This window comes from Ischnura elegans, chromosome 6, assembly GCF_921293095.1.
Source record: "Ischnura elegans chromosome 6, ioIscEleg1.1, whole genome shotgun sequence".
Classification (NCBI taxonomy): domain Eukaryota; kingdom Metazoa; phylum Arthropoda; class Insecta; order Odonata; family Coenagrionidae; genus Ischnura; species Ischnura elegans.
In genome coordinates, this window is record NC_060251.1 from 50881567 (window position 1) to 50907658 (window position 26092).

The window sequence follows — 26092 nt, forward strand, 5'->3', positions numbered from 1 at the left end:
TACATCCTGCCTCACGAGTGGTGAAATATTCCAAGAAACTTGAAATCCAGCCTCTTTCCTTGGAAAAAGGACAATGGAAAGCACCTTGGCTATGCGGGCGTGGTTTTTTAAACGATGGGAACTCACTCTGAATGTAATACCGGCTCGCTCTCACCTTAATCTGGCAGTTTAAGTCTCGCAGGAAAAAAATAGCGACAGATACGAGCTCACTGTCAACTTAAAAAGAAGCACGTTTTCATGCTACGGCATGGCGGTAGTGAGAAAAAACAACGAAGAAGAAAATTTTCTCAATACAGCATTTTTTCATCTCATGCGGCCTCTGAACATGGAAGTCTTTGAGACGGTGGTGAGGGAAGTGGTAACATGTCAATACCAAGTAGCGATCGGTGTTCCAGTAACCATTAAGTCTTTGTTACCATGCTGCCCTCGTGCCTAGCGGGAGACAAATGGCGGTCGTTTTGAGCCTCTCTTGCCATTCTCAACGTCTCCACCATTGCCATTCATTGATTGCTCACGAACCTAACTCGTTGGTTTTCATGAAATAGTGGCAGGGAGAGTGCTATGCTATCTTAAATGGGTATTGCGGAGTCATGATTCCATTATGGATTACTCATTGTGGAGTCATCCGAAAAAAATGAAGTTATTTCATAAATAGGTATTCGGTTTGCTTTCCATGGCAACGCTGTCCGGTTTTCTAAACATTAATCTTACTCTCGGTATAGCACTTTGACAGATTGGAGGAAAAAAGTTAACTGTGCGGCAAAAATCTCAATTACCTTTTTGCTTGAGAACTGTGGGTCTTATAATGTCTCCCTCTCGAACACATTTGATAATTTATTCCAAAATCTGTCCAATATTTCTCAGTGTGTCTCTACCACGGATACATTCATCAAGGCTGCCTTAGTTAGCATTTATTGTGTAACTGCATATACTTCTTGTTTCAGCATCCTATAAATTCTTTTCACCCATACTGTATCATTTTGGAATCCTTAAATGTCATGCTTATTACGGTGAAGCAGTTCCGTCGCCGATATATTGCCTACCATGCAACGTATCGGAAAACTATCAAATAGTTTTACCTTGGACGAGCTGCGAAGTGTGCACATAGAATGTAACCATGACTGGAAATGGTTGTTTTCCAAATTTAATAATAAAATTTGTGGTTTAAATTTTTGTTACAGCAATAGTCAAATTACAGCTTTCTTTCATGCGTGTCGAGTCGTGCATGTTTTTAAAAGATGACTTGAAGTCATTCTGAACATAAAGGCCATATTTATAGGAATTTTACACACTATATTTACGCATTCAATTGATTAGATATTGGTTCTAGCCAAGTGTTAAACATTTCGAGAAATATCACAAAACAACATGCTAATGTGTGCACTTTTACAATGAAATAATGTTATTTTCCGTGTTGAAAAAGGACAAAAAGAGTGAACATAAGAAAAATTTCCTAGCACCTGTATTTTATTAGTTAGATGTAACTGTTTGCATTGCGACCAGAGTGTTAAATAAAAAATTTCAGCGACGAATCTTAACATCGCGAATGAAAAATTAAACGATATTTTTGTGAGAGAGCTGGCTGGGTAAAAATCCTTTATTCCCTTTTTAGATCTATGTTTTTTTCTTGCGTGATGACGTGTGCGTAAATATTTTCAGTATGCTAACAGGAGGTGATTCGTTTCTCATGCTGATGATCGAGGTAAATATGAAGAAAGGCAATCCCCCACTATCCTAACCCCTTAAGCACTATTCCGGTGGCGGGCCAAGGTTCCGCCAACTCTATTAAACGTTTCCCGCAAAGGGAGTGTTGAATAATCTCCGAAATCAATGTTACCGGGGGGCAAGAGTGTTCCCTTGGGGTGGAAATGCACTTGGTGCGAAAACAAGGCTTCTAGCCCCGGGGGAAATGTAGGGGTACTGAGGGCGGGTCCGAAATTGGAATATCGGGTGACCCTTGGGGAAGATAGTAAAGGAATAGAGAAGTGATTACCGCCACACAGCGGACACATGACAGAAAATTGTTTCACTTGTAAGCTGGAGAGAATTGCTGAAATTTCGAAGCCTTCATTATCTTATTTATAGTCAGAGGCTTTCAATAAATTCTTTACTCAAAATTATGAAGCCTGCACCGTATCACTCTTGCTCTATATCACGACCGATCCCGTAAAAAAAAACTGAGAAGAAAATAGGTTTTCTAAATTGTTTTCAGCCCACGATTATTCATTTACTTGTCAGACAAAATAATGTGAACGCAAAATAAAATACTGATGCTAATGTTTATTTTTCTAAGGTCAGAATTGAATAAGCAGCGAGAGGTGTACAACCGTGGATCAAGAGTAGACATATTTACATTATTTTGATTAATCTAAAGAGAAATATTTCTACTAAATCCAACAATATTTCAAAAGTGTAAGTTTCCTGCGTGGACATAATTTTCTTGTCGTCAGTATTAACTCGTGGTTGTAAAATATCACAATTTTGTTGGAAACCGCTCTTTAAAGATTAGTTATGAAGATAAGCCTTTTCATTTTTTCTCGGGAGGACTGCCTGTCATATTGCGTGTCGTATTTCTTGTGTGCTGATTGCTTAAAATTTTCTTTATGCAATATTTAATTATGTTGCAACAGGGTTTTTTTCCAAAGGTTCAGCGATTTACAACCAACAGCACAACATCCCATTTCAGGCGACATTGGTATAATATGCTTATTTGTGGCCAATTTCCTCTATTGTGCGGATTAGCTTTTGCATTTTACATTATTTGGCTTTACTCAAATGTTACCAATAAGAGTACCATAAGTCGAAATTATATAAGCTAAAGTGAATACAAATATGTAAAGTTAGAGGAACATAAATATAGCTTATAAAGGAACTTTCTCATTCGGTGTAATTCAAGTTTGCTAGGAAAGCTAATGATAGTAACTAACTAATGATGAAAAACTGGGATGGAATAATACGCTTTGAGCTATAAATTTTGCATTCGAATGTATGACAGTTTCTACGCGCGTCGCGATTGTATTCTAAAAATGGAATATTCTCTCTATGCAGTAATAGCATAAGTTAATCCTGTCCTGGCCTACCTAGCTTAAAAGCAAGACAAATTCTCACTTCCCGAGATTTGAATGAAGGTTGTCAACAGAGGGGCTTTGTGTTTCCCTCATGCAGGATTCAGAAAGGGGAAAACTTGAGGGCTAAACAAGGTGAGAAGGATCAGAGAGAACTCCGCAGGAACGAATTCCGGAGGCTTATCACACTCAGCCCTCGAACGGGGAAATAAAATGGTTCATTTAAACGCTTTTTAGCCCACATAGCAGGCACATTCGTTCGCAAACACACAAAAGATTACTTGGAAGCATAAATAATTCAACGGAACATGAAACCTCGTGACAAAGACCATCACCGCGTGACATTAAACCGGGAAGCAGGAAACTGAAATCTTGGCAATCACAAAAAAACCTCTCTCTATGGAAAAGAATTAAATTATTCAACATGCATAAAGCAAGTTTATATCACTACCAACGCACCGAGAAGAATTACTGGGTCCCCAACAACGCAAAGGCGCATTAACCGCTCCAAGGTGGGTTTGCTTCGTGGAGAAATACGAGAGGCTATTTTCTCTGGAGAGGAAAAGTCCCTGTCTAGTGAAACCAAGATGGGGTATCTAAAGGGCCAGGAATAGTACTCAGGGTGTGCAGCCAGTTGCAACGGAGAGGAATACTCGGGAGTGAGGAAGGAAACGAAATATCTAAATGAGATACGGCGAGAAGACACGGCAGCGAACGCGAGCAAAGCGGAATGACCGCGAAATCGCCCTGCGAGTATACCATGTCACTGATTATATATTATTGCCCTACGCGACTTATATACGAGCGCGGACTCAAATCGTTACTTAAAAAACCTGGTGGAATAATGAGGTTGCAATGGGAGTAGCATATTATAATAATATTTTGCATTTAGACATAAACGAGCCATTTAAATTCTTAGTAATCCAGCATGTACTTCACTTGCACAGATAAATAAACATGATTCGATTTTAATACGTCCTGGATTTACTGTAACCATTTTGATAAAAATTAATTAATCAAAGAGCAATAAGAGCAGGTAAGAACAAGGTGATAACAACACACATTATCTGTACTCATTAGGCGTTCGTGATATTTGGGTTACCCTTGTGGTGAAGATAAGGGTAAAACTCGTCAATGAAACGGATTAAAGCAATATTTTATTGCATTTGTGAACCTACTAAGTAAGTCACTCCTGCAAGCATGTGTTTTAAATGGCGTCTTTCCTCCATCTGAATTCAAATAAATGGTTTTTATCGAGCAATGGATGTAATTGAAAAGCACTTAGAGGCTGTGAAAAAAAATTTCAATATTTGTGTTGGACACAGGTTTTCAAGTTGAATTGACTAGCTTTCAACATAAATGATAAAGTCATCAAAGAAACGGGTGTTAGGCAATATATTTTGGTATGTTGTGGATCTACCTCACGCTCAAAGGCTAAGCATTTTTCACCATATCTTTTATATGTATAGCTCCCTTCTTCAATCGGAATCCAAGCGAAAGGTTTTCCAACTCGTATCCAAGAGAGCTCCCAAGAGAGCATTGAGTGATATCATTCATTTTATGGATCAGGATTTGAATGAAAATTTTCAGTGAAAATTAAATTGTTGATTGAAAATTACTTAGAAATGGATGAAACAATCTGTTATATTTGCACTAGACGCGCTGATAATCGCAGCTGATTCTCGAGATTCGAAGATCAATGCTAAATTCATCAAAGAAACGGGCGTGAGGCAATATACTTATGAATTTTTAGGATCTACCCCGCGCTCAAAGGCTGAGAACCTTTCAGCATGCCTTTTAAACGGCTCCCTTCTTCAATCGGAACTCAAACGAAAGCTTTTTCAGCGCAAAGCCAAAATAGCTCGTGACGATGCATTGACTGATATCATTCATTTCATCGATAAAGATTGGAATAAAATTTTTCAGTAAAAATTACTGCGCAGATTTACACATTTTTTTACAAACTTCGCACAGAAAGTATTTAGCGATGGATGAAACTATCTGCTAAAATTGTACTAGGCGCGCTAATTATTGAAGCTAATTCTCGCGCTCCGAAGATCAACTCTAAATTCAGCAAATAAAGGGGTGTGATGCAATATACTTTATCGTTTTTTTATAACCCCGCGCACAGAGGCCGAGAACCTTTCGGCGTGTCTTTTAAATGGCTCCCTTCTTCAATCGGAACTCAAAACGAAAGGTTTTTCAGCGAAAAGCCAAAAGAGCTCGTGACGATGCATCCTCTATCAGGATTGAAATAAATTTTTTTAGATGAAAATTACAGTGCAGATTGAAAAGTATTTAGAAATGGATTAAGAAATCTGAAATATTTGTACTAGATGCGCTAATAATCGAAGATGATTCTCGAAATTCTAAGATCAATGCTAAATTCATCAAAGAAAGGGGTGTGAAGCAATATATTTTTGCATTTTTTTGATCCACCCTAAGCTCAAAGGCCGAGAACCTTTCAGCGTGCCTTTTAAACTGCTCCCTCCTTCAATCGCAATTCAAACGAAAGGTTTTTCAGCGCGAAACCAAAAGAGTTCGTGACGATGCATTGAGCGATATCATGCCCTTTCATTAAGACTCCGCGGAGGACCTCGCGATCCAATACAAAAACAGTCAAATCATTTTCAAGCCCTCCTCACGGCAGAGTGCCCGGCGCAGACCTCTTTGCTCTCGGCCACTCGAACCCAACTTCCCCAGCCAACAAACCCCGAGGCAAGTGGCGAGCGGAGTTTTCTTGAAAGGATTATTCACTCTTTGTTTACGATCGTTCCCCGCCCACTTTTACGTGCCGCCAAACGCACAAAACTCTTGGCCTCTCTCACACACAAACCGCACACACATCTCTTCAAACATCGAAATGCTCAACGAAAGGGTTTTGCGTTCCTTTCGTAAGTGGGTGCCCTTTCTTTCTCTACCTCTGCCATTCTCTGCACGGGGCGCGTGTGAGTTGTTTGTGTTTGTTATAAGCCAGGGCTGTGAAATAAACTCGGGTCGTATGTCGTTTCCCGTGCTTGTGATTTAGCGATCGTTATGGATCGGGAACGGGGAGGTGCGATACAAGCACAGGGAGTACAATCCATTTTTTCACCTTTGCCAAGTTTCTATCGCTCGGCCTGCGGTATACAAAAAAGGACTCAAAGCTTGTTTTCAGATTCCTTCAAAATAAAACAAACGGAACACTCTTTGCAAGGATCACTTGCGGTATTTAATGGGGGCGGCCCAGGTTTTGTAACATAAGCATATCTTCAGGAGTAACCATAGTGATCACAACGGCAACCTAAAGATGTAACTGCGAATCGAAACCTGGGTCGTTCCCATTAAATATCACAATTGAACTTTACAAATGCAATTACTTATTAACGACGATGGAAATGCTTCTCATAGTAATGACTGAAGTAATCTCGTTATAGAATGCAGTTTCTTTTCTGTGCCTGCATGTCCTGGGTTTATGTCACCAATCGCGTTCGCGCGAAATACGCTTTCGAGTGCATGCCCTCCGTTTTTAATGACGTTCGAGATAAAGTTCAGCGATTCCGTGGTAAAGTACGTTCTACTTATGATATATATCGTGTCTTACCCGTCAGTAGCATTGAGTTTCCGATTAAAATCTGCAGTCAGGGAACCCCCAGAGATGCGAAATAAAAACAGTCAACTCCTTTCTATTCGTCAGTCGTGTAACAAGTTTTCCGAAAGTACGAATGCTAGCAATTGAAATCGCCTGCCATTCCTGCCGTAATTAACCATAGTTATTCCTTCTGAATCATGGGTTAACAGGGGCTCAAATGTAAGAGACGCTTTTTAGTGAAATGTCTTATCTACGGTACATTTCTACACAATTTCATTTTCTACTTCACCCAACGAGTTCCTTACAGCCTTAAAATCTTATGGATGGGAAATATTAAGGAGATTACTGCAAAAAGCTTTGACAATATTGCTGAAAAACAAAGGGAAAAATGTTTTCCACAACACGTGTGAGCATTATAACGATGTAAGATTGATGATAACCGAATGATAATCTGAAAAAAAACCTCAGAGGATTTATCTTCATTTTCCCTCTTTAAGAAGCAAAGTACCGCGTGCATTAAACTTCATCGGTGAATGGTAAAAATTTCTTTTCGAGTAAAGTTTGACCCCACGACGAGATACAACGATGTAAGTTTGCGACGTTATCAAAAGGAATACGACCCTGTGCTGGTGGACACGAGAACGACTATAGCCATGCGTGAAAGACACTTGATTTTCATTTACGTTTATATCTTTATACTGAATCATTTTTATGCTATAGCCTTCGGCACTTCACTTCGAGATATAGTCTATTTATCGGGTGACATTTTCTTTTAGAACTTAATATTATCTTAGCTGGTCTGAAAGCATACTTTTAATCCACCTCTTTGTTGTGCAAGCATTCAAACAATTAAATGCAAGCAGTAACCGTAATGAGAAATAAAAAAATAAAACTTAATGGGGTTTGGGTAGTTTAGAGTTGACTTAGGCTTACTTTCTTCATGTCCTTTTCGAAATGAACATTATCTGACGCTGTTCTGTTGGCTTCCTTTTGTGCTATTATTGAAGCCAAGCAAACATATCGATATGGCAGTGCAATATGTACGTTGGTTTCAGCCTAAATGTTGCGCGCTGTATGGCCTCGAAATCTGTTATTCCTTTCACAATTAGGCCGAGACAAAAAGGGATAACAACACCAGAGTTGGGAAATAAGTGCCGATTATAGTGTGTGCTATGCTCCGGATCGAGTTACTCTGAAATGGTCAGACGTGCGAATTGAAACAATTTTTGTGGGAGCAACTCAAAAAAATGGGAAACAGTGAGTGGGAGCATGTATAACACACTACGTCTATGTCAGTAAACAGGTTACCGGCTATCAGTCAATCGACAAATCCCATAACAAGTCAGTCACGGCGCAATCTATCACCGTCTCCACCCGCATCGCATAAAAAAATAATAAAGAAAGGCCATCCCGCTTCTTGAGCACGAAAGAAAACATAGTTTCCCATTATTTTTTTTATCCCTCGCTTTCCCAATCCCTCATTAAGTTCGTTCCAGTATTCTCCACTAGATCTCATCCCATCCCACTTCGCCATGGAAGACCATCCATACAGGTCTCCATGTATGGCCAACAGAACTCATAAACGGATCGAAAAAAATAATAGATGATGGTTTTGCGGTGGGCATTGTAAGGCACAAGTGTTCTTTTCGCTCCCTCAGTGATTCACTGATAGATTACGGTGGTTTAGATAGATTAGGGTGGTGCTCAACCCGGTCCAAGCCACAGCATACAGTAGTCCAGCGACCGAGTGCTAGGAGGTAGTCGCTCCATTCGCAGAAATAAGATTTGAATAAAAATCAGCATGATATTATGTAGAATAATCGAAAAGCAACGAGTCGATCAGCACGGTTCAATGGTTTGCTCGTTCGATCTGTGGAAATCCTAGTTCATAGTGAAAAAGAAAGGTGAACTTGGCACTAGCGTAGTTTATAGTGGTTAGAACGCATCAAGTCTGATTGATTATCAAGGGAAAATACCCCATCAAGGGACGAGGAAGAGTCTTTTAGCCTCTCATATCATAATCCGAAGTTTGGTTTCGGTAGGTAAGTGTAGAGCTCACCAAAGGCGTGTGAATTTCTTACAGTATAGGTACGGGGCCCTGTTCCTTCGATTGCTTGGAGTCGTCATATGGCTTCACACGGGACTTGAACCCGGAGCCATACGATCAGCAGCAAACCCCTTTACCCACTGGGCCACCACGTTCATCAAAGTTCTCCTTTAACTGCTGAGAAAACATGATCCAGAGATCTCTCGCCGACGCTACGGCTCCTCAATAGTCTTTACTTGAGAAGTGCTCCTCCCTTCCACCGGCTCAATTTTTTTCGGTTCTCCACAAGAAAAAAAATAAACCAAACTCCCCAAAAGATGAAACCAGAAGAGGATCTCGTCCTCTCCACGTCGTGTATACCCTGGGTCTTCCCCAAACGATTTCTTTGTTGCGGCTGGGAGAGTGGGGACAAATAAAGGCAACAGGTATCCTCCAGAGGCCCTTGAGAGGAGATATGAGGGACTGCCTACTCGAGAGAGTAGCCAAGGGAAGAAAGAAAATATAAAAAAAGATCTCGTGTGTTTGCAACTACATGTCGGGTGAGAAGAAGTGGTAATTTCCTCCTGCAAGGGTACCGTGCGTAGGAGTGGGTTCTTTAACGTTAAGGAGCCGAGAGTCTGCGTCCCTTTTCAGAGTAAGCCGCGGAGTTTACACACGGTGCTGTGTATGGAGAAAGGTGCGCTCGAAAGTGGATGATATTCTTTGTGTCGGGTCTGTGGCAAAAAGGAAGGTGAGGAAGGGGAGGGTCTATCGGGAAAACTGCACCAGTTCATCTCGCACAGCCTCTCATATTACTCCACGACTTGGGTGGGACTACAGAGGGTGAGCGGTTAAGTGCGGAACCGCAGCCTGATACGTCTGTTTTGAAGAGCACCGCACCGTGTCCTGGGAAAGAGAACTGCATTGGGATCGGTTCGATTTTGACCTACCCCTGTTCCGTGTTGCAATGCGCAAAACGTTTTTGTCCAGGCAAAAAGGAGGCTATGAAAGTGCAAGACGCTAGAGTAAATTTTTATTTGCTTCACAATGACACTCTTGGAACTCAACGTTTCAATAGTTTGCAAGTTTAATTCGTGGAAATCTGAGTTCACACGGAAATACAAAATTGAACTTTGCATTTTCACGCAGTTTATAGTGGTAAGAATGCAACACTGGGATTAATTAATTATCAAGGGAAAATACCCCATCAAGGAAAAGGAAACAAACTCACTTGCACCAGTATCAAACAATTTAAACACCTATGAGTTTAAATTTCATAACTTCATACAACATTTCCAATTTAATTTTGTATTTAAGATATTTTGTGCCCAATATTTTTCTGCTAGTGTAATATTAGCTGTATTGGAATACTTTCCAAGTTCAAGGTAGTAATATTACTTTTTGTTTGTACGCCAGCTAAGAAAATTTACTATCTCAATATTGCTCAAATGCCCTCGTTACCTGAGTCGTTCATCATATGTATTAGTACGAATAATCTGCATTTCACTTCATTAAAAACACTTATTCTGATTTTTACTCTCTTACCACATTGCGTTGACGGTGGCATGTGTAGCCAAAACTTGAGTCAGTTCGTTCAAAATAAAGAGTGAAATTTTACTGAATTATGTTCCATCATGAGGCAAAAGATTCCGACCAAATAATGTCTTGTAAACCAAAATACAATAAAAATAAGCTACTTGAATAGAGAAACTTACTATATTTATTCTACTTCCTGAGGATGCAAACATGTAACAAGAAACTAGCTACAGTAACATGCATCAAAACATAATTTTTACAATCTAAATCAAATAGAAGGTAAGAATCATTATACCAATGGATTCCTTCCAAATATTTTTTTCAAATTAATGTCTCTTATTTCTTCATATTTTTTGGCATGCGCAAATAGCTGATTTTACTACTGTAGATAAGTAACGAATCAATTCGTGTGAAGAGACGAAATATGATATATTAGTAGGTGTAATCCGGTTGAGATTTGTTTTTGAGGAAGCACATATCGGTAAAATTGAAGACATTCTTCTTTTAACCATTAATTGTGTGTCCTGCAACTAAGTAGGCATCTACTGCGATTTTTTCGATGGTCCCGTGCTTCAAAATAAGCAATATGTGACATGTAATATTTTTAGAGTGTGTGTGCTGCGTTTTTTCAAATGCAATTCTTAGACTCACATACATTGGGAAAACTATGCTTGATTTTCACTTTGGAATTTTTTTCTTGAAGGACCCAAACGGATAGGTAAATGGGCACTTACGGCATTCCTCAGACCATGTGAAGTCTCTCTAGCTGACTAAGACTGGCTACCCTGTTCCGTTTCAAGCACACGTCCAGCCCGCGTTCTTCCAAATCTTTTGGTACTGCGCCATCGAAAAGGAGGACTCAACAAACTGTAAGTATTATTACAGTGGGCACTATTGCCTCTCTGGAGAACGAATTGTGTGCGCCGAAAATTTCGTCGAAAAAACACGCATTAATTTCCACGCACGTGGATGTGTTAAAATATGACTTGGAATGTGATACAAATGAACTAGTGGCAATCAGGTGATAAATAGGTGTTTCCGTGGAAGCGAATTCAGATAATTCGAAATGCGCTGCGGGATAGTGAATGTGGATATACCTAATCTCAACATGCAGAGAAACGGGAATAACTGGGTCATAAAAACTCTCCTGTGTGGCATTGGTATCGCCTTTTTTGTAAAACCATGAAACGCGATCAGTATTGGACGTATCATCAGGTATTTTCATGCTTTTGAAGGGCGTCTTGCATTATTTAGAAAAAACATCCTTATAGCATCTTTTAAAGTACCTCGTTAGCCTTAGTTTCCTTTATCAATAAACTTGCGCGAAATTATTATTAGAGCTAACTATTATATTTAAAGCCATTTTCCTTTTGTTAAAAACGTTGTAACTATTGCTAAATTGGCTGCTTCTATAGTGCAATCTAACAGCTTTGCGGTGCAAGGGAGTAGGTTTATATTTTTTATGATCTTTACAGAACTGCTTCTTTGTTTTATTACTGCACATTTTCCTGTTCATTTGTTCCAGTGAGTGAGCTCATTACTTCTCTAATACAAAGTTTTTAATTGGGTGTGATTATCTAGTTCCTGTACATTTACGCTAATTTGACACCGACGTATGCCAAATAATTGCTTAACAATAATCAATGTGATATACCCCTTTATTACACTAAAGATACGGGCAGCATTATCCAGTTCAATAAGTTTAAAATTAAAACCCATAGCATCTACAAATTTTACAAAAAATAAGTACATTGTAGAAATACCGTTCCAATTTTGAGAACCGAAAAACGCAATTACGTCCAGATTATGAGTCAAAACGTTACTTATCTTTTTCGCTCTTGAAAACTCAAAGGGCAACCAACACCTTCCATTCGTTTTCAGTCACACCAGCGAGCTCGCATTTCAGGGGAAGCTCGATGTTTACTGTTCGCAGTGGTTTAATTGCCCCGCGGGGGAGAGTGAAGGTGATAAGACCCCTTCTGCACTCCCAGCTACCCCCCGAAGCGCGGGAGACACGGTGCGTTGGGCATACGCTATGCCGTGGTAATTAGGCGGGGCCGCGCATTTGACTGACCGAACTGCTTTTGATTGGCACCCCTACACTAACACCGCCTCCGCAGCGCATCTGTAAGGGAAACGAACCGCGAAATCCCCTTTTGCATTCGAGAGGTGACATCATTGGCATCGCTCTCGACGGGAAGATCGCGCCCGGGAAACGTAAAAAAAAAAAAACATCACGCGATTGCTCTCGCGATCGGCATTTACACCGCGTCGAGCTGATGCTGTTGATTCTTACGGCATTTTATACGCTCTTAACACCTTAATGAAATCTCAGTGAAGTTTAATCGGATATCCTCTCACGCTTACATCCGCTCTCATTAGCCTTCGAGAGACCTGACTTGGATAGGTTCGCGTTGGATGGGAAAGCTGTAGTAAAGTGATCAGATTCAAGGCTAGTGTTCAGAGATATTTTTTATTCAGTCGCTCGGTGGTCATACAAATAATTAGCGGAATCACTACGGACATTAACATTAATTTTAAGCGAACGGAGCCCAAAATTGGGGTTATTCCTGTTAGTTAAAAATGGCTGAAGATTATTATTCCTTCAAATATATTAGAACGTTGAAGAGATCAGGATGTGAATTATCCCAAAAGTGAAAGACACCTGAGGAATACAACTTTTAGTCCCTAGGGATGGAATGAATGAACTGACAAAAATATTATTTTCATGATTTACTAATGCGGATTTTTGTTTTAGGGAAAAAAGTCCTGGACGAGTTTCGTTATACCTTAAATCGGTTAAATTTCGAATAAACGCCATAGTTGCCACAGCAACTATTTCTAAGCAAAATACTTGAGGTGTTAATAAATACTGAGGAAATATAAGATATTCGGACGGGCCTTTTGAAACGTCAACGCCGGTATAAAGGACTAAGTAAGAAAAGACTAAAATATGAACTTCTGGCTGAAATGACATATAACCGCGGAGCACGCGAACAGGATATAAATGACATTATTTTGTAATGGCGCCAGACTACCTTCCATTCGTGAATAACTAACATTTTTCGTTAGACAGCGTGTACTGAGAAAGAATGAAAATCGTAAAAAAGAATTCTTTCTCACTAGACAAAATGAAATATGGCTCCTAGATCCCCAATAGTGAAATAGGTTATTTTTCCATTCCATAACTTTAAGTTCTACCTACCCGTCTTCGAATTTCCCTCTTCTATAGGCAGATTTGACGCTAAATTTTTGTACACTCCCGGATGCATTGCACTACAATGATTCTTTCACTTATCTTTGAGACTGTTCTCCTGTCCAGTGATTTGTGAGAAGAAAATACCTAAGTACATATGACTGATAAAATGAGTAGAAAACTAATCGAAATTATTAACTCAATGCTTGAATACTGCAAAAAACTGTTAATTAAATTTTAATGAATTATAAGAAAATAATTTTTGTGGCGGCAAAAAGCTTTCAAATAAAATCATCGGATTCTAAGCACGTCACTTGGCTTATTCGGCGAATTCCTCCTTTTACTCGTTGAAAATAGCTCAAAATCGACATCATTGAAGTGGAATGCAAATATTCATGATAAACTGCTGGGTTTTAGTCTTCTCTGCTTAAAGTAACCGAAAACAATTTATTTTAGACAGAGAGAGAGGTAATATTTGCCCTATGACAGGAATCGAGAGCCCTCAGCATATTACCGCTATATTGATAGAACTTGGATTTATGGAAACCCGTGTCATTAGGAGTACCGAAAGTACTATACTATTGTCCTACCGTAAATTAGGTAACGGGAATACATTGAATATTTCCTTAAAAATTAAAATGTTTTCGAGTGGATCAAAATATTGCGCCCGTGTGTAGTCCTCGTGAAGGCTGTCGAGTTGTGCTTGTTCTTCGATTCCACCAATTTGCATTAACTGCTATTTTTAATCAAATGTTAATCATCCTCAACCTTATGAGGCGAGGGTTCTACCTACTGGTATTGGTGTGCTGCAGCGTTGCTGGTGTTACCTACAAGAATGCGATATTGATAGAGTTTATAGAGCCATATGAGAGTTATACGCCTACCGCAAAAGACTTGGACAAAAATTGAAGAAGACGCATACCTCCCATTCGACCGGTCAATTGTCGAGACACATTAATCGTTTAACACTACTGTTGTTAACTTTGATGTTCAGGGTGTACAGGGTGGATCAATGTCAATATTTTCCTGTATTTGATATTAGAAAATTTTACCCCAGTTTCATGAGACAAATTTTTATGCTTTAGGTACAGGCAAATATTGACATTAAGTCCACTCTCTGTACCACGAAAATTACCAAATGCTATCATAAGTATTTAGCGTATAAGAGACAAATACGGTCTAGAGGAAGTGTCCGTTCTTTTAATCGGCATAATTCGGTCAATATTAATTATTTCTAACCTTAAGAAGCGCATGCTTCTTCCTAATGAAGTATAATGTATGATGCTTATGAGAATACGACACTACTACTGTGTGCAGACCTAACACAAAAATACCAACTGTGGAAAATTGGCCATAAAATAAATTCGCACGGAAGGACGGAGGGGCAACCTTTTAATTTTGGAGAGGAATGAAGGCGACATAAAAGCGTGGACGATGTGGATCATATTCCCTGAAAGGGATCTGGCTGAGCAAATATGTTAACGACGCCGAACGCATTTAGTCGGATCAATTTCGGTTCTTCATTGGACGTGACACTGGTCCCCGCTCGGCGCGCTGTCACGGCCAACTTATCCGTTCCGGTTCGTCACAGCGCTGGCAAACCCAATACAGGCGCGCGTCCGGCCACCTCTTATCAGCACCTCAAATCTTTCACCCTCTGCCAGGGACTTGAAACCACCGCCGCGGGAGCCATAAAAACCCCACGCGTCCCTTGTTTCCCCCTTATACATTGGCTACTTAATAGCAAAGAGTAGCTACCAAACTAATAAATCGTCCGTTTCTCGTATCAGAAGAATACAGAACAATAATGCACTTCCGAATGATCATTAAGATTGCATTTATCCATTACACTCTAGAAGGAAGACAAAGCTGTAGTGAACAGCGTTTATTCAATGCATCTCGTATGCAATAAGTAAGACTGACATGTTCGTGAATGTTGTGAAAATTCGTGCATCTAAATTTTAATCCTCATGGATGTCTCTGTGTATGATGGATGCTGGTGATAGTTCACTCCCTGACAAACACCTCTGTAGGTGGCTTGCATGGTAATACGTAGATGTAAATGGCAGTTTTTGCCAAAAGGTAAACAAATTGTGGAACATTCGTGGCATTTCAATGGATTGAATTTCGATTGCAGCAGTCTTTAGTGTAGGTGATTTTGAAGTATGTAGAAGTAGTAGAAGATTTTGATGTATTCCTCACTCGTATAATGAAGTTCTCAATTATCCGCCACCATTCTAAACCCCTGACATTTCACCGAACGAACTCTCTTTTGCATGCTGTTTTCAACTCAGGCGGTAGGTACTCCAAAGTGAGAAATTGCAGATTTTGATGTGCCAATTCTGAAACCTTTCTTCTGCGGAGAAATTACAAGCAAGGAATGCCGATTGAGAGTGGCTAAGAGATGGATGATACTTCCGCGTAGTATTTATCAAGGGAAACTAGCCGGCACACTTAAAATAGAAGTCTGTTTGGAGGCACAAGACGGAATAAATGTCACTATTATTATACCAACTAAGGGATAGAATTCTGTGCTTGTTGCTGCGATTGTGAACGCTATTTGTCTCTTAGATTGACCTCATTGATGGGCTGCTACGTGAAGAGTTAGCGACGCTCAATTCCGGCGAGTCTGTTTCTTATCATATGACATTTCGATTATCCAGACTCGTTCGCGCATGCATGGGAGGAAAAAAGGGATTTCGCCAAGGCTGAGTGTGGGACGCGGTAATCACTGATCCCGTAGAACTTGCGGCGCCTGATTAGGCACCGCAACCGCTCGCCCTAGATGAAGAAGCATTGGCCGACGCAATTTTCATTTGAAGCGCCCCCGACTCAGTCCTTGTGTGCCATCGTCATTAGCGACCTGTCAATCATCGACGGCCGCGCAAATTACGCCCACATGACGTGCGATGCATCGAACACTTTCTCGTTGCTCTCACTTTCATTAGGGGGAAAATACTTTTTTTTTCTTTCTCATGCCGTTGGGCAATCATTACTATAGTTCTACCGGCACCAGTAGTTTACATGTTGTGTGCGCCCATATTCTAATCCTGCTAACTCAGCACTAGACTCAAATCGGATGTCACTTTATTTGAGCAATACTTGACGACTACGGTTCAGATGTTTGGAATCATACCTAACGGTAACAGAAATTACTTTTTCTCCATTAATTCCATTCATGCCATTGCATAAACCATTCTCTCCAAGTTTACATGCTTCTCGGTATCATCTCGGAAGTAGATACATCTACATCTACATCTACAAATTACCCTGCGAGCCACCTCTAGGGTGTTTGGCAGGGGGTGATCAATCACCAGCATGCAGCATGCATTTGGACTCCCACATGCACACCACACCGTCCAAGAAACGTCCCGTATAATAACAAACTATACTACTATATGCTGTTAGAAATAGAATATAGAATAGAAATTCAGAAACATGCAGTAAGTTTTACATAGGTTAGTAGGCTACACTACAAGTCATGCAATCTATTTACGCGTTCTATTGCTGCCGTTATAATCTCTTATTGATCGTGGAAAAAATGACATTCGGAATCTGTCTGTTCTGCAATCTATCTCTCTTATTTTATTTATATGATCTGATCTTCCGTAGTACGTTGGCGTCCGCAAGATATGGTTAACTTCGTCAGAAAAGCTATAAAATACCTTCTAAGCCTAAACTATATTCTGGCCTATCGCGTGACAGTTTCGTGGTGTCATGTCGAGGGTGCTGTTGGTGTTGATAGCGTCACCCTATTCAAGATTAGGATACCACGTACAGCAGAGGAGTATGACAAAATCGGTATGTTAGTTAATAAGGGAAAATGATACATTCTATTGTTTCTGTATACTTATTCAAATTCAAAGACTGCCAAAACTGAGAGAAAACCTGATCGATTTCGGTTCGTGATAGATGTTCTATTGCTTATCTCATCATCAGAACCTGATGGATGGGATGGATGAAAAATGGTTTTAGAGGCGCGCATCCAATGAGAATTTGTCATCGTTTAATTTTTTTAGTGCACCGAATCGAACTGATGCCTGAAGCAAAATAGGACTGTAACTAAAGTCTTAGCAGCCGCTCAGATCTCGACCAGCATAAACATCACTTCTTGCGTATCAAATGGCGCAACCATAAAACAAAGCTGAGATGAAATGGGGAATCTGTATAGGAAATTTAAAACCCGAGCAATCTGATTTATTTACTTTTTTAAAGGCTTCTCGTCCACTTTTTCTAAATTCGGCACATTACCCTAAATAAAATTTTTGGCTCCTGCGGCGCTTTCAACTCTAACACTTTTTTTACTGACAAAATCTCGTACAAACTTGAACGTATTAATACGTCGTGGTCGTAGTACTAATACCATTCATTTGCCCTTTCTTTTGAAAATGCAACCATATCGCTGTTGACTGAATCGGTAATATAATTAAAACACTACTGCAAAGCTAACACAAGTGTCGTAATCACATAGGTTTGATTGACAACCTTGGAAATTCTGAGATAAAAAATAATATTTCAACGTTTTGAAATAGCTAATATTCATGAAAGAAAGTTAACCACTTTTGGCTACCTGTAAACATTCGGCCATCAGTTTCGTACAGATGAAAAAATGCAATCGAACGATTTGATTTCTTTCTGCTGCTTTTAACTCTTAAACTAAGCTTCATAGGTCGGGAATGAAGTGAAAACAAATGTCATGGTAAACATTATGACTCACGCACACATTCCACATTTTCTTTTCGTTAACCTTCCACGTAAGACCTATATTTATGTCTTTTTATGAAAACCTTAAAGAATTTGGAGACACGAGAAGTTTGGTTTATATAAAAAGGGATAAAAAACAATGCTATCCCCTTCGCCACTGTCGCTGATGCCAAATGGGTTATATTTACTCTTTTGAACGCGTAATAGAACGCGGTTTATGATTAGGATTTTAGAACTATGCCTAGGATTCTACATAGGTAAACAGTTCACCTCTCCCCAAGGAATCTAACACCGCCGTAATTGTTTCATGAATGCCTTTTACTGCTTTGAACGACTGAAAAACTTACTACTAAGATTTGATAAATCGCAATGTCTTTAATGCTTTCGAATCTCATCATGGAAAGCAACGTCTAACAGACACATAATGAGGAAGACTTTCAGGAAATACAAGAGCACGTAATTACCTCTGGCAACCAGACATGGAAATCAGACTCTAAATTGATTGTGATTTGCAGATCACGACTGGGTATATAAAACTATGATAAGGAGTCCATACACCTCCCCCACTAGTGAGACAGAAAAAATTGGCTCAGCAATTAGGACTCACCGGTATGCGTCCTCTTGTGGATCTTGAGGTTCTCGGAGCGAGCGAACACCTTGCCGCAGCCGGGGAAGGGACAGGGAAACGGCTTCTCTCCCGTGTGCACTCGGATGTGGTTGACTAGCTTGTACTTGGCCTTGAACGGCCTACCGTTCCGCGGGCACCCCTGCCAGAAGCACGCGTGCGTCGTGCACTCAGGGCCCCCTACGTGCTCCACCGTCAGGTGTGTCACTATCTCGTGCATGGACGTGAACGACTTGCCGCACGGCTTGTTGGACGGCGGCAGGGGCTGGTGGTGGTGCAGCCTATGGTGATGGTGGTGCGGGAACCCCATGCCCAGGGGCGAACCCTCCTGGTCGATCCACATGCACGTCATCTCCGTCTTGATGGGCGGGCGCATGTAGCGGAAGAAGGCGCCGTGCGGGTGGTACGGATGGTGCGGTGGCGGAGGTTGAGGCGCGTGGTGCCCCATGGCTGCCGCCGCCGCAGCCATCACCCCAGCGTGGTGCGGGTGGTGGAACTGTTGATGGTGGTGATGGTAGGTGTGGTGGCCCATGGGGTTGGCGGCGGCGAAGTGGTGGTGCGGGTGGTGTTCGCGGGAGTAGACGTCCATGCCCGAGAGGCGCATGTGGGGGTTGGCGGGAGAGCCGGCGGGGGATGCGGAGAGCGGGTTGGCGGCGCCCGCGGCCGTCGGCACCGTCTGGTCCGACTGCTGCAAGCCGGGGAAGAGGAGCTGGGCGGAGATGGCGGAGAGGGCCGAGGGATGATGAGGGTCGGATGCGGAGGTGGGCGAGGAGGAAGGCGGGACGGCGGCGCCTGAAGCTGGGGCACCGCCGGGGGCAGCGGCCGCCGCGGCGGCCATGAAGGCGCCGTGCTCGGCGTGTTCCCTTCGGAGTAGGAAGTCCCTTGCGGCGTAGGCGGCGTGGTGCGGGTGCATCCCGGGGTGGTGGTGGTGATGGTGGTGGCCCATGGCGGCCGCGACAAAGTGCGAGTGTTGGTCGCCGCCTCCGCCGGAGGCCCCCATCATGGACGGTGTCCCCGCGGTGCCGCCCCCGGGTCCTCCGCCGCCTCCGCCCCCGGTCTGCGCCGAGGTGGGGCTCAGCTTGATGCCAATGGGGTGAACGTGGTGGTGGTGACTCGGATGGTGGGGGCCCGAGTCCATAAACGCGTTGAGCATCTCCGCACCCACTTCGGTCTTGATCCGTTGAAATCTCTTGCGGAAGGGGAGATAACCGGGAAAAGGTAAGTGGGCGTCAGTCTGTTATTTTGGAGAATGTTTGAAACCTAACGCGGTCTCAAAGATGCGGGCACATTTCTGATCGAGCACCAGTTTCCCGGAATCTCTCACATGATATCTCATTCAGATACTCGTCGCAGTCCAGCGTTATTTTTACATCGAACTACCACGTCCTCATGAACCATAATATGTATTGTTATTGAAACTAAGGTAGCGGTTCATTTACTTCGTATATCTAGCACCTTCTAAACACTAGGTTGAGTCAAAAGGAGGGAGAATATTGTTTACATACCTTGTCCTGTGAGTCCATATTTTTAAATTATTATAAATCTTCGTCAGGGGTTCAAAATTATTTCTAGAGAGAAATAGGCAAAGCAACTTTTAAAGAAATCGATTCAACACATTGTAAAGCGGCACTGATATGGATATCACTGAGTGGTGTCCGTGGATCGAGTATTTTCCAACGTTCACTACCTACCCCACGACGTCGTCGAATTAGTCAGACACAATGTGACTCACGGGTGAGGATTAATTTTGCAGCCCTTCCTCATTCCCAGCTGTGCGCCACTTTCCCGAGGTCCAACGCTTCCCTCCGCCGGCAGGTGGGGCCGTCCTTTGCCGAGGAAATCACCTCCCCGTGCGCGGGAGTATTTTGACGACAGGGCTATTCGAAGTAGTCCGTTTTGATTCTCGGCTGAGAATCCTCACGTGTTCCGTCCTTCCACTTCGTCAACTCTCGATCAACACACTTTCTTCGAGGCTCGAAGTCAAAAATCCTAGGCAAGTGTCTCCCCTGATGTCCAGACAAGTCGCCGCGAATCGATGGGGATTGTTTTACCAATATCCAGGCCTGTTGATGCGGGCGATCACACCGGGTCGCGAAAAATCTTAACGCGCGGGTCACAAAAATAAGGTCCACAACTGTAGCAGAAATCGTGCAACTTCGGAGGCGGGTCGAGATGAAAAAAAATTATTACGGCAGTCCTCGAAGTGGAAGCTCATGCACCGGCCCGTACTGGATGTCCGGCCCCCCAGCTGTGTCGTGTGTGTATAAATCGGAGGAAGAAATCGTGTGTGAATATTCTGCGCTCCAAGGGAGAGTATGGTAGTACCCGTGCGACCCTTTGGCCCAGACTGCTTGCTGGTACGCCACTACGGGATACCGCAGGCCCCCTGCCTACCTCCCCTTCCCCGCACGGGCCCACACCGACAACCCCATGAGCGTTTTCAACCCCTACCCCTCATCCCTTCCCGAAAGCCGGCACTCCCCACCCCCACTCCCCCCGAATACACTCTCGTGTTCTACGTACCCCCATCCTTTTTAGATCCCCTTATGCGGTGCCTCCCCTCCCGTCCCTTCGGGGCTCCGCCTTCCATGCACGGTCGCTCAGTTGCCCACACCCCCTCAAGGCCAGGGTAAGAGCTTCCAAGCTCCTTCGGCGTGGCGTGAGTCAATTGTTTGTTCCCCCTCCCACTTCGATCTCTTTTTTCTCATCTTCTTCTCCAGCTCTGAATCTTTCCCCTCCTTCCCCGATCGTGAGGCACGCCTTCGAAGAGGTAGCGAACCTCAGCACGCGTTCGCCAACGCCATCTGGTTTCCCCCACTCGAAGCCGTTGCGATGACGCCTCCTGGCGGTCTTCGCCCAGTCGCCGTGCTTCCCGCCATTGGATTCGTCCGCGGGGCGAGATGCCCGGCGCGTGGTTGGTTCGTATCGGGGTGGTCCTTCGCCAATAGAGAAGCGGGCTCGGGGTAAGGGGCGTGGTCTCGGTGCTGTCGGATTCGTGTCTGGACCCCTCCCACCAGAATCTCAGTCTAGTAGAGATTGCCTCAGGGTGTGGATGTTACGTACGTTCCGGTCTTCGTTTTGCTCGATGAACTCACGACAAGAAGGCTGTATGTGGTTTTGAGCATAAGGAGATTGCCAATTACCTCTCTGAAATATTGATTCTTAATATCATCTCCTATTTTATACATCGCTTTGATGATTGAGGACTCAGTTCTCACCCATTGATTCATTATTGGGTGTATCGTCCTTTGAGTTTATGATGCCCCATGCAATAAGATTCGCATGAGTATACTTGACGGATCAGAACTATAGTTTCTACTACATCCATCATATTTTGAGGATTTATTTTTAACTTTGCTGAACTTTCACGACACCTAATAAACGCAATTTTTAGTTGGCTTTTTTCGAGTTACACGAAGCAACCTCAACTATTCATGACTAAGTAACATCAATTTGCATTATTTCCCCAGCCATTGTATTTGGTGTGTTCAAATTCTAGAAACCTGTCTGATGAGAAACTTGAAAACATGTCTATTGTTGCCAAACCGTCGTACGGAATTTGACAGTCAACTAATTAGTTAAAGCTTTTCATAACTGTAGAGTGAGGTACCATTGGTAGCAAATATGGCAGTTTTATTTTACTTCAGTTGATAGTGTCAACGTTATGTTCATAGTTTCCCTTACGTAATTGAGGAAACAATACTGTTCCGTCACAATGTAGCTGTTTTATCTTTATTGCTTTGAAAAGAAACTGCTTACTTACATCGCCTACATGTCTGCAATAACGTGGTGACGGACGTATTTACGCGTAGGCAATGCAGACGACTGGATTTCAGCTTGCATTACTAATAATCCCTTCTCTTCTTCTCTCTTAAATTACATGTCAATAATAAATTTTAACGCAAGAAATTACTTGAATTTCTTTTATGTCGGTTTTTCTTCTCGGCAATTACGACAGCCAATAAAGCAAACACTGCAATTAGTTTCCATGAAACTTCAAATAATCAGTCCTAATTGTAAGTTAAATATCGAAGAAACTTTTATGGTTCTAGGTTGATTTCCTCTTATGCTTGGGGAATGACAATACATTTTGCGGGAAATGAGCTCTCATCAAAGATGCGTTAGGTTTCCACTGAGTGGTATTTCAATGATGTCTTATGTTCTTTGGAGATAATAACATCTCATGTTCCGTTCAATATTTATGCATTGTTTAGTAATTTCAATTTTACCAGGTTTTGTTTGATTTTTCGTCGCATTGTTTCCTTCACAAATAACGGTGATTTGGACCGCAAATTATAGTCATTGAGCTTTTGTCGGAGACGATAATCAGTCTAGTCCTTTCAATCAATCGCTCATTAGTCTTAAAACTATTATTATACTATAACCAAAGGTATCGGGTTCGAGTCCCGCCTGGGTAAGTTACCCTTATCCAGGGCATGGATATTTGTGAATACTTGATTGCTAAATGTTACCAACACCGATGTAAAGGCCGAACAGTGCAGGTTTAGGTGGTGTGTGAAATAAAAAGAGTTACGCTAACTCCCTGCTTCTCGATTTCTTGTTCAAAATTTAAAATCCCTGCAATTTAAACCTCAAAGAATAGTAAACTTCCTTTAGATTGTGATGCTGAGTTATAATCTTAGTTCTGCTTTAATCAAACGTATATGTTCATGACTGTGATGAAATACAATAATAATTATGATAAATTAGAATCACTTGGAGTACTCCCTACCTTACACTGGGATGGAGCTTTTGTCGGAGACGATGGTCATTCTAATCCTTGCAATCATTTGCTCATTAGTCATTAAACAATTATTAAACTATAAAATTATCGAGCTAACTCCCTACTTCACGATTTCTCGTTAACATTTTAATATCCCATTCGGGTGACAATGACCGTGAGGAACGGTCAAACCTTATTGTCGACGCAATTTTAATAATAAAAAAATGTCTCGCGAGACGCGCACTATTTCGTTGACGGTATAATTTTATACCAAAAACTATAATAGGTAATCGGATATTATATTAAAAATCTCATTGTATTGAAAATCTCATAATATTTAAAAATCTCATTCATCATTTGACTGTGTCGATCGGCGTCAACCTTGTCATGAATCGTAATGCGAGAGTTATTTCTTTACACCTGAAAGAATAGTGACGTAGTTGTAATGTTGTGATGCCAGTGGCGCCAAATCCATGGGGCCTGGGGGGGCCCGAGGCCCCTCAAAAAATCGAGATCGGGGGGAGGAAAAGGTGTGTGAAGCTTTTCGATTTTCCCCGGGGTGTCAAGTTATCGAGATTCGAGCTATCAGGGTTCTAATGTTGACTAAATGACTCTTCTAAAATGGTAAAAAAATTAAAATTCGCTATTTATAAAATGTTCCGGGGCCAGACCCCCATTATGTCCCTCCCCCAATAATTTTTATAAGTCGGCACCCCAGTGTGATGCTGAGTTATAATCTTAGTTCTGCTTTAATCAAACGTGTATAATCACGACCTTGATGAAATACAATAATAATTATGATAAATTAGAATCACTTGGAGTAACCCCCACCCCACACTGGGATGGAGGCTACCAGACGTCTGCCGCAACCGAATACATTGAAATCGGGCATCCTTTTCATCTACATCTACATCTGCATAATACCCTGCGAGCCACATCTAGGGTGTTTGGCAGGGGGTGATCAATCACCAGCATGCAGCATGCATTTGGACTCCCACATGCACACCACACCGTCCAAAAAACGTCCCGTATACTAAAAAACCATACTACTATATGCTGTTAGAAATAATAATTGAATTAAGAAACATGCATTAATTTTTACATAGGTTGGTAGGCTACACTACAAGTCATGCAATCTATTTACGAGGTCTATTGCTGCCGTTATAATCTCTTATTGATCGTGGAAAAAATGACATTCGGAATCTGTCTGTTCTGCAATCTATCTCTCTTATTTTATTTATATGATCTGATCTTCCGTAGTACGTTGGCGTCCGCAAGATATGGTTAACTTCGTCAGAAAAGACACTGCTCTTGAATTTATCTAAAAGGTTTAGTCTATTTTTCAATCTACGGTCCGACAGAGATTCCCATCCGAGTTTATCTAAGAGGTCAGTTACACTAACAAGACTATCGTGACGACCTTTCACATACCTGGCAGCTCTTCTTTGCACGCGTTCTAACTCTGTTATTAAGCCTTTTTCATGAGGGTCCCAAACACTGGCAGCGTATTCCAAATGTGGTCTAACGAGGGAAAAGTAGCTAATTTCTCTCACTTTGTCGTAGCACTTTCCTAATATTCTTTTGCTGATGCACAAAGGTTAAGAAAACACTTAGCTGTTTCACAAAATAAAATATATTGCGACCGGTTTCGATACAGCGTATCGATGATGATACGCTGTATCAAAACCGGTCGCAATATATTTTATTTTGTGAAACAGCTAAGTGTTTTCTTAACCTTTGTGCATCATGAAGGAGTTTCACCATGTTACGCCAACCACCATCGCATTTAATATTCTTTTAACAAAACCCATTTTACGATTAGCTTGACCGTCTATTTCTCGAATATGTTTATTCCACCATAGATCATTATTGAGTCTAACTCCTAGATATTTCACGGATTCAACTGCCTTTAATTGGGTGCCCCGAATGATATAGCTACGTTGTAGGGAGTTATTCTTCTTCCAGAAATTCATTACGACGCATTTTTCCAAATTTAATTCTAACTGCCAAGCATCGCACCAAGCTTGGATAGCAGCAAGATCATTCGTTAGTTCATCTATATCTTTGCTGGAACGGATGAGGGAGGTTTAAAAGCCCAAGTGCCAACTTACGACTGTCAGACATTAGCAGGGCTGTTATACCTACTCATCCATTCCATGAGATATCGGCTGATAAATATTCACTTTATGCGAAATATTAGTAATATTTTACCTTTCAATTAAACTGTGCAGACATAATAATCATGAACGTACGTACTTTGACGAATTTTTACTGAATTTGTTTGTAAGTATATTCCATACACTACTAAGTTATACAACGTGTCTCGTCTTATTTCAAATACTTGTTATTGATTTCCATGCATTTCGAAAGGACATTATGTTTTTCTCTTCTTGATATAATTACAAATGCACTGAATTATAGGGAGGATTATAAAAACCGTGTGAAGGAGTTAGGCGTTTGGCCAAATCGGTAGAGGGTGGTTGAGAATAAGGTTGATGTGTAGACTGATGGGGATAGAGCGTAAATTGAGCTACAGAGATAATTATAATAGGGGAGAAATAAAGTGTTCCATGCTTTTTTAATCAGATAAGGTGAACCCAACTTCTACGGATTATTCTGCAATCAGTCGTAAGCGCGGAGACTACT

The 26092-nt window shown here is 41.6% G+C and overlaps 1 protein-coding gene across 1 annotated transcript in view; it reads right to left on the reverse strand.

Annotated features, from left to right (window-relative positions):
* LOC124160646 (zinc finger protein ZIC 1-like) overlaps positions 1–21062 on the reverse strand; it is a 108483-nt gene extending 87421 nt beyond the window's left edge. The window contains exons 1-2 of the mRNA XM_046536564.1: positions 20229–21062; positions 18706–19912 (exon numbers count right to left, since the gene is read on the reverse strand). Coding sequence (XP_046392520.1) covers positions 18706–19912; positions 20229–20246 — 1225 coding nt within the window. The 5' untranslated portion in view covers positions 20247–21062. The remainder of the gene's footprint in view (positions 1–18705; positions 19913–20228) is intronic.
* Positions 21063–26092: the final 5030 nt, after the last annotated feature.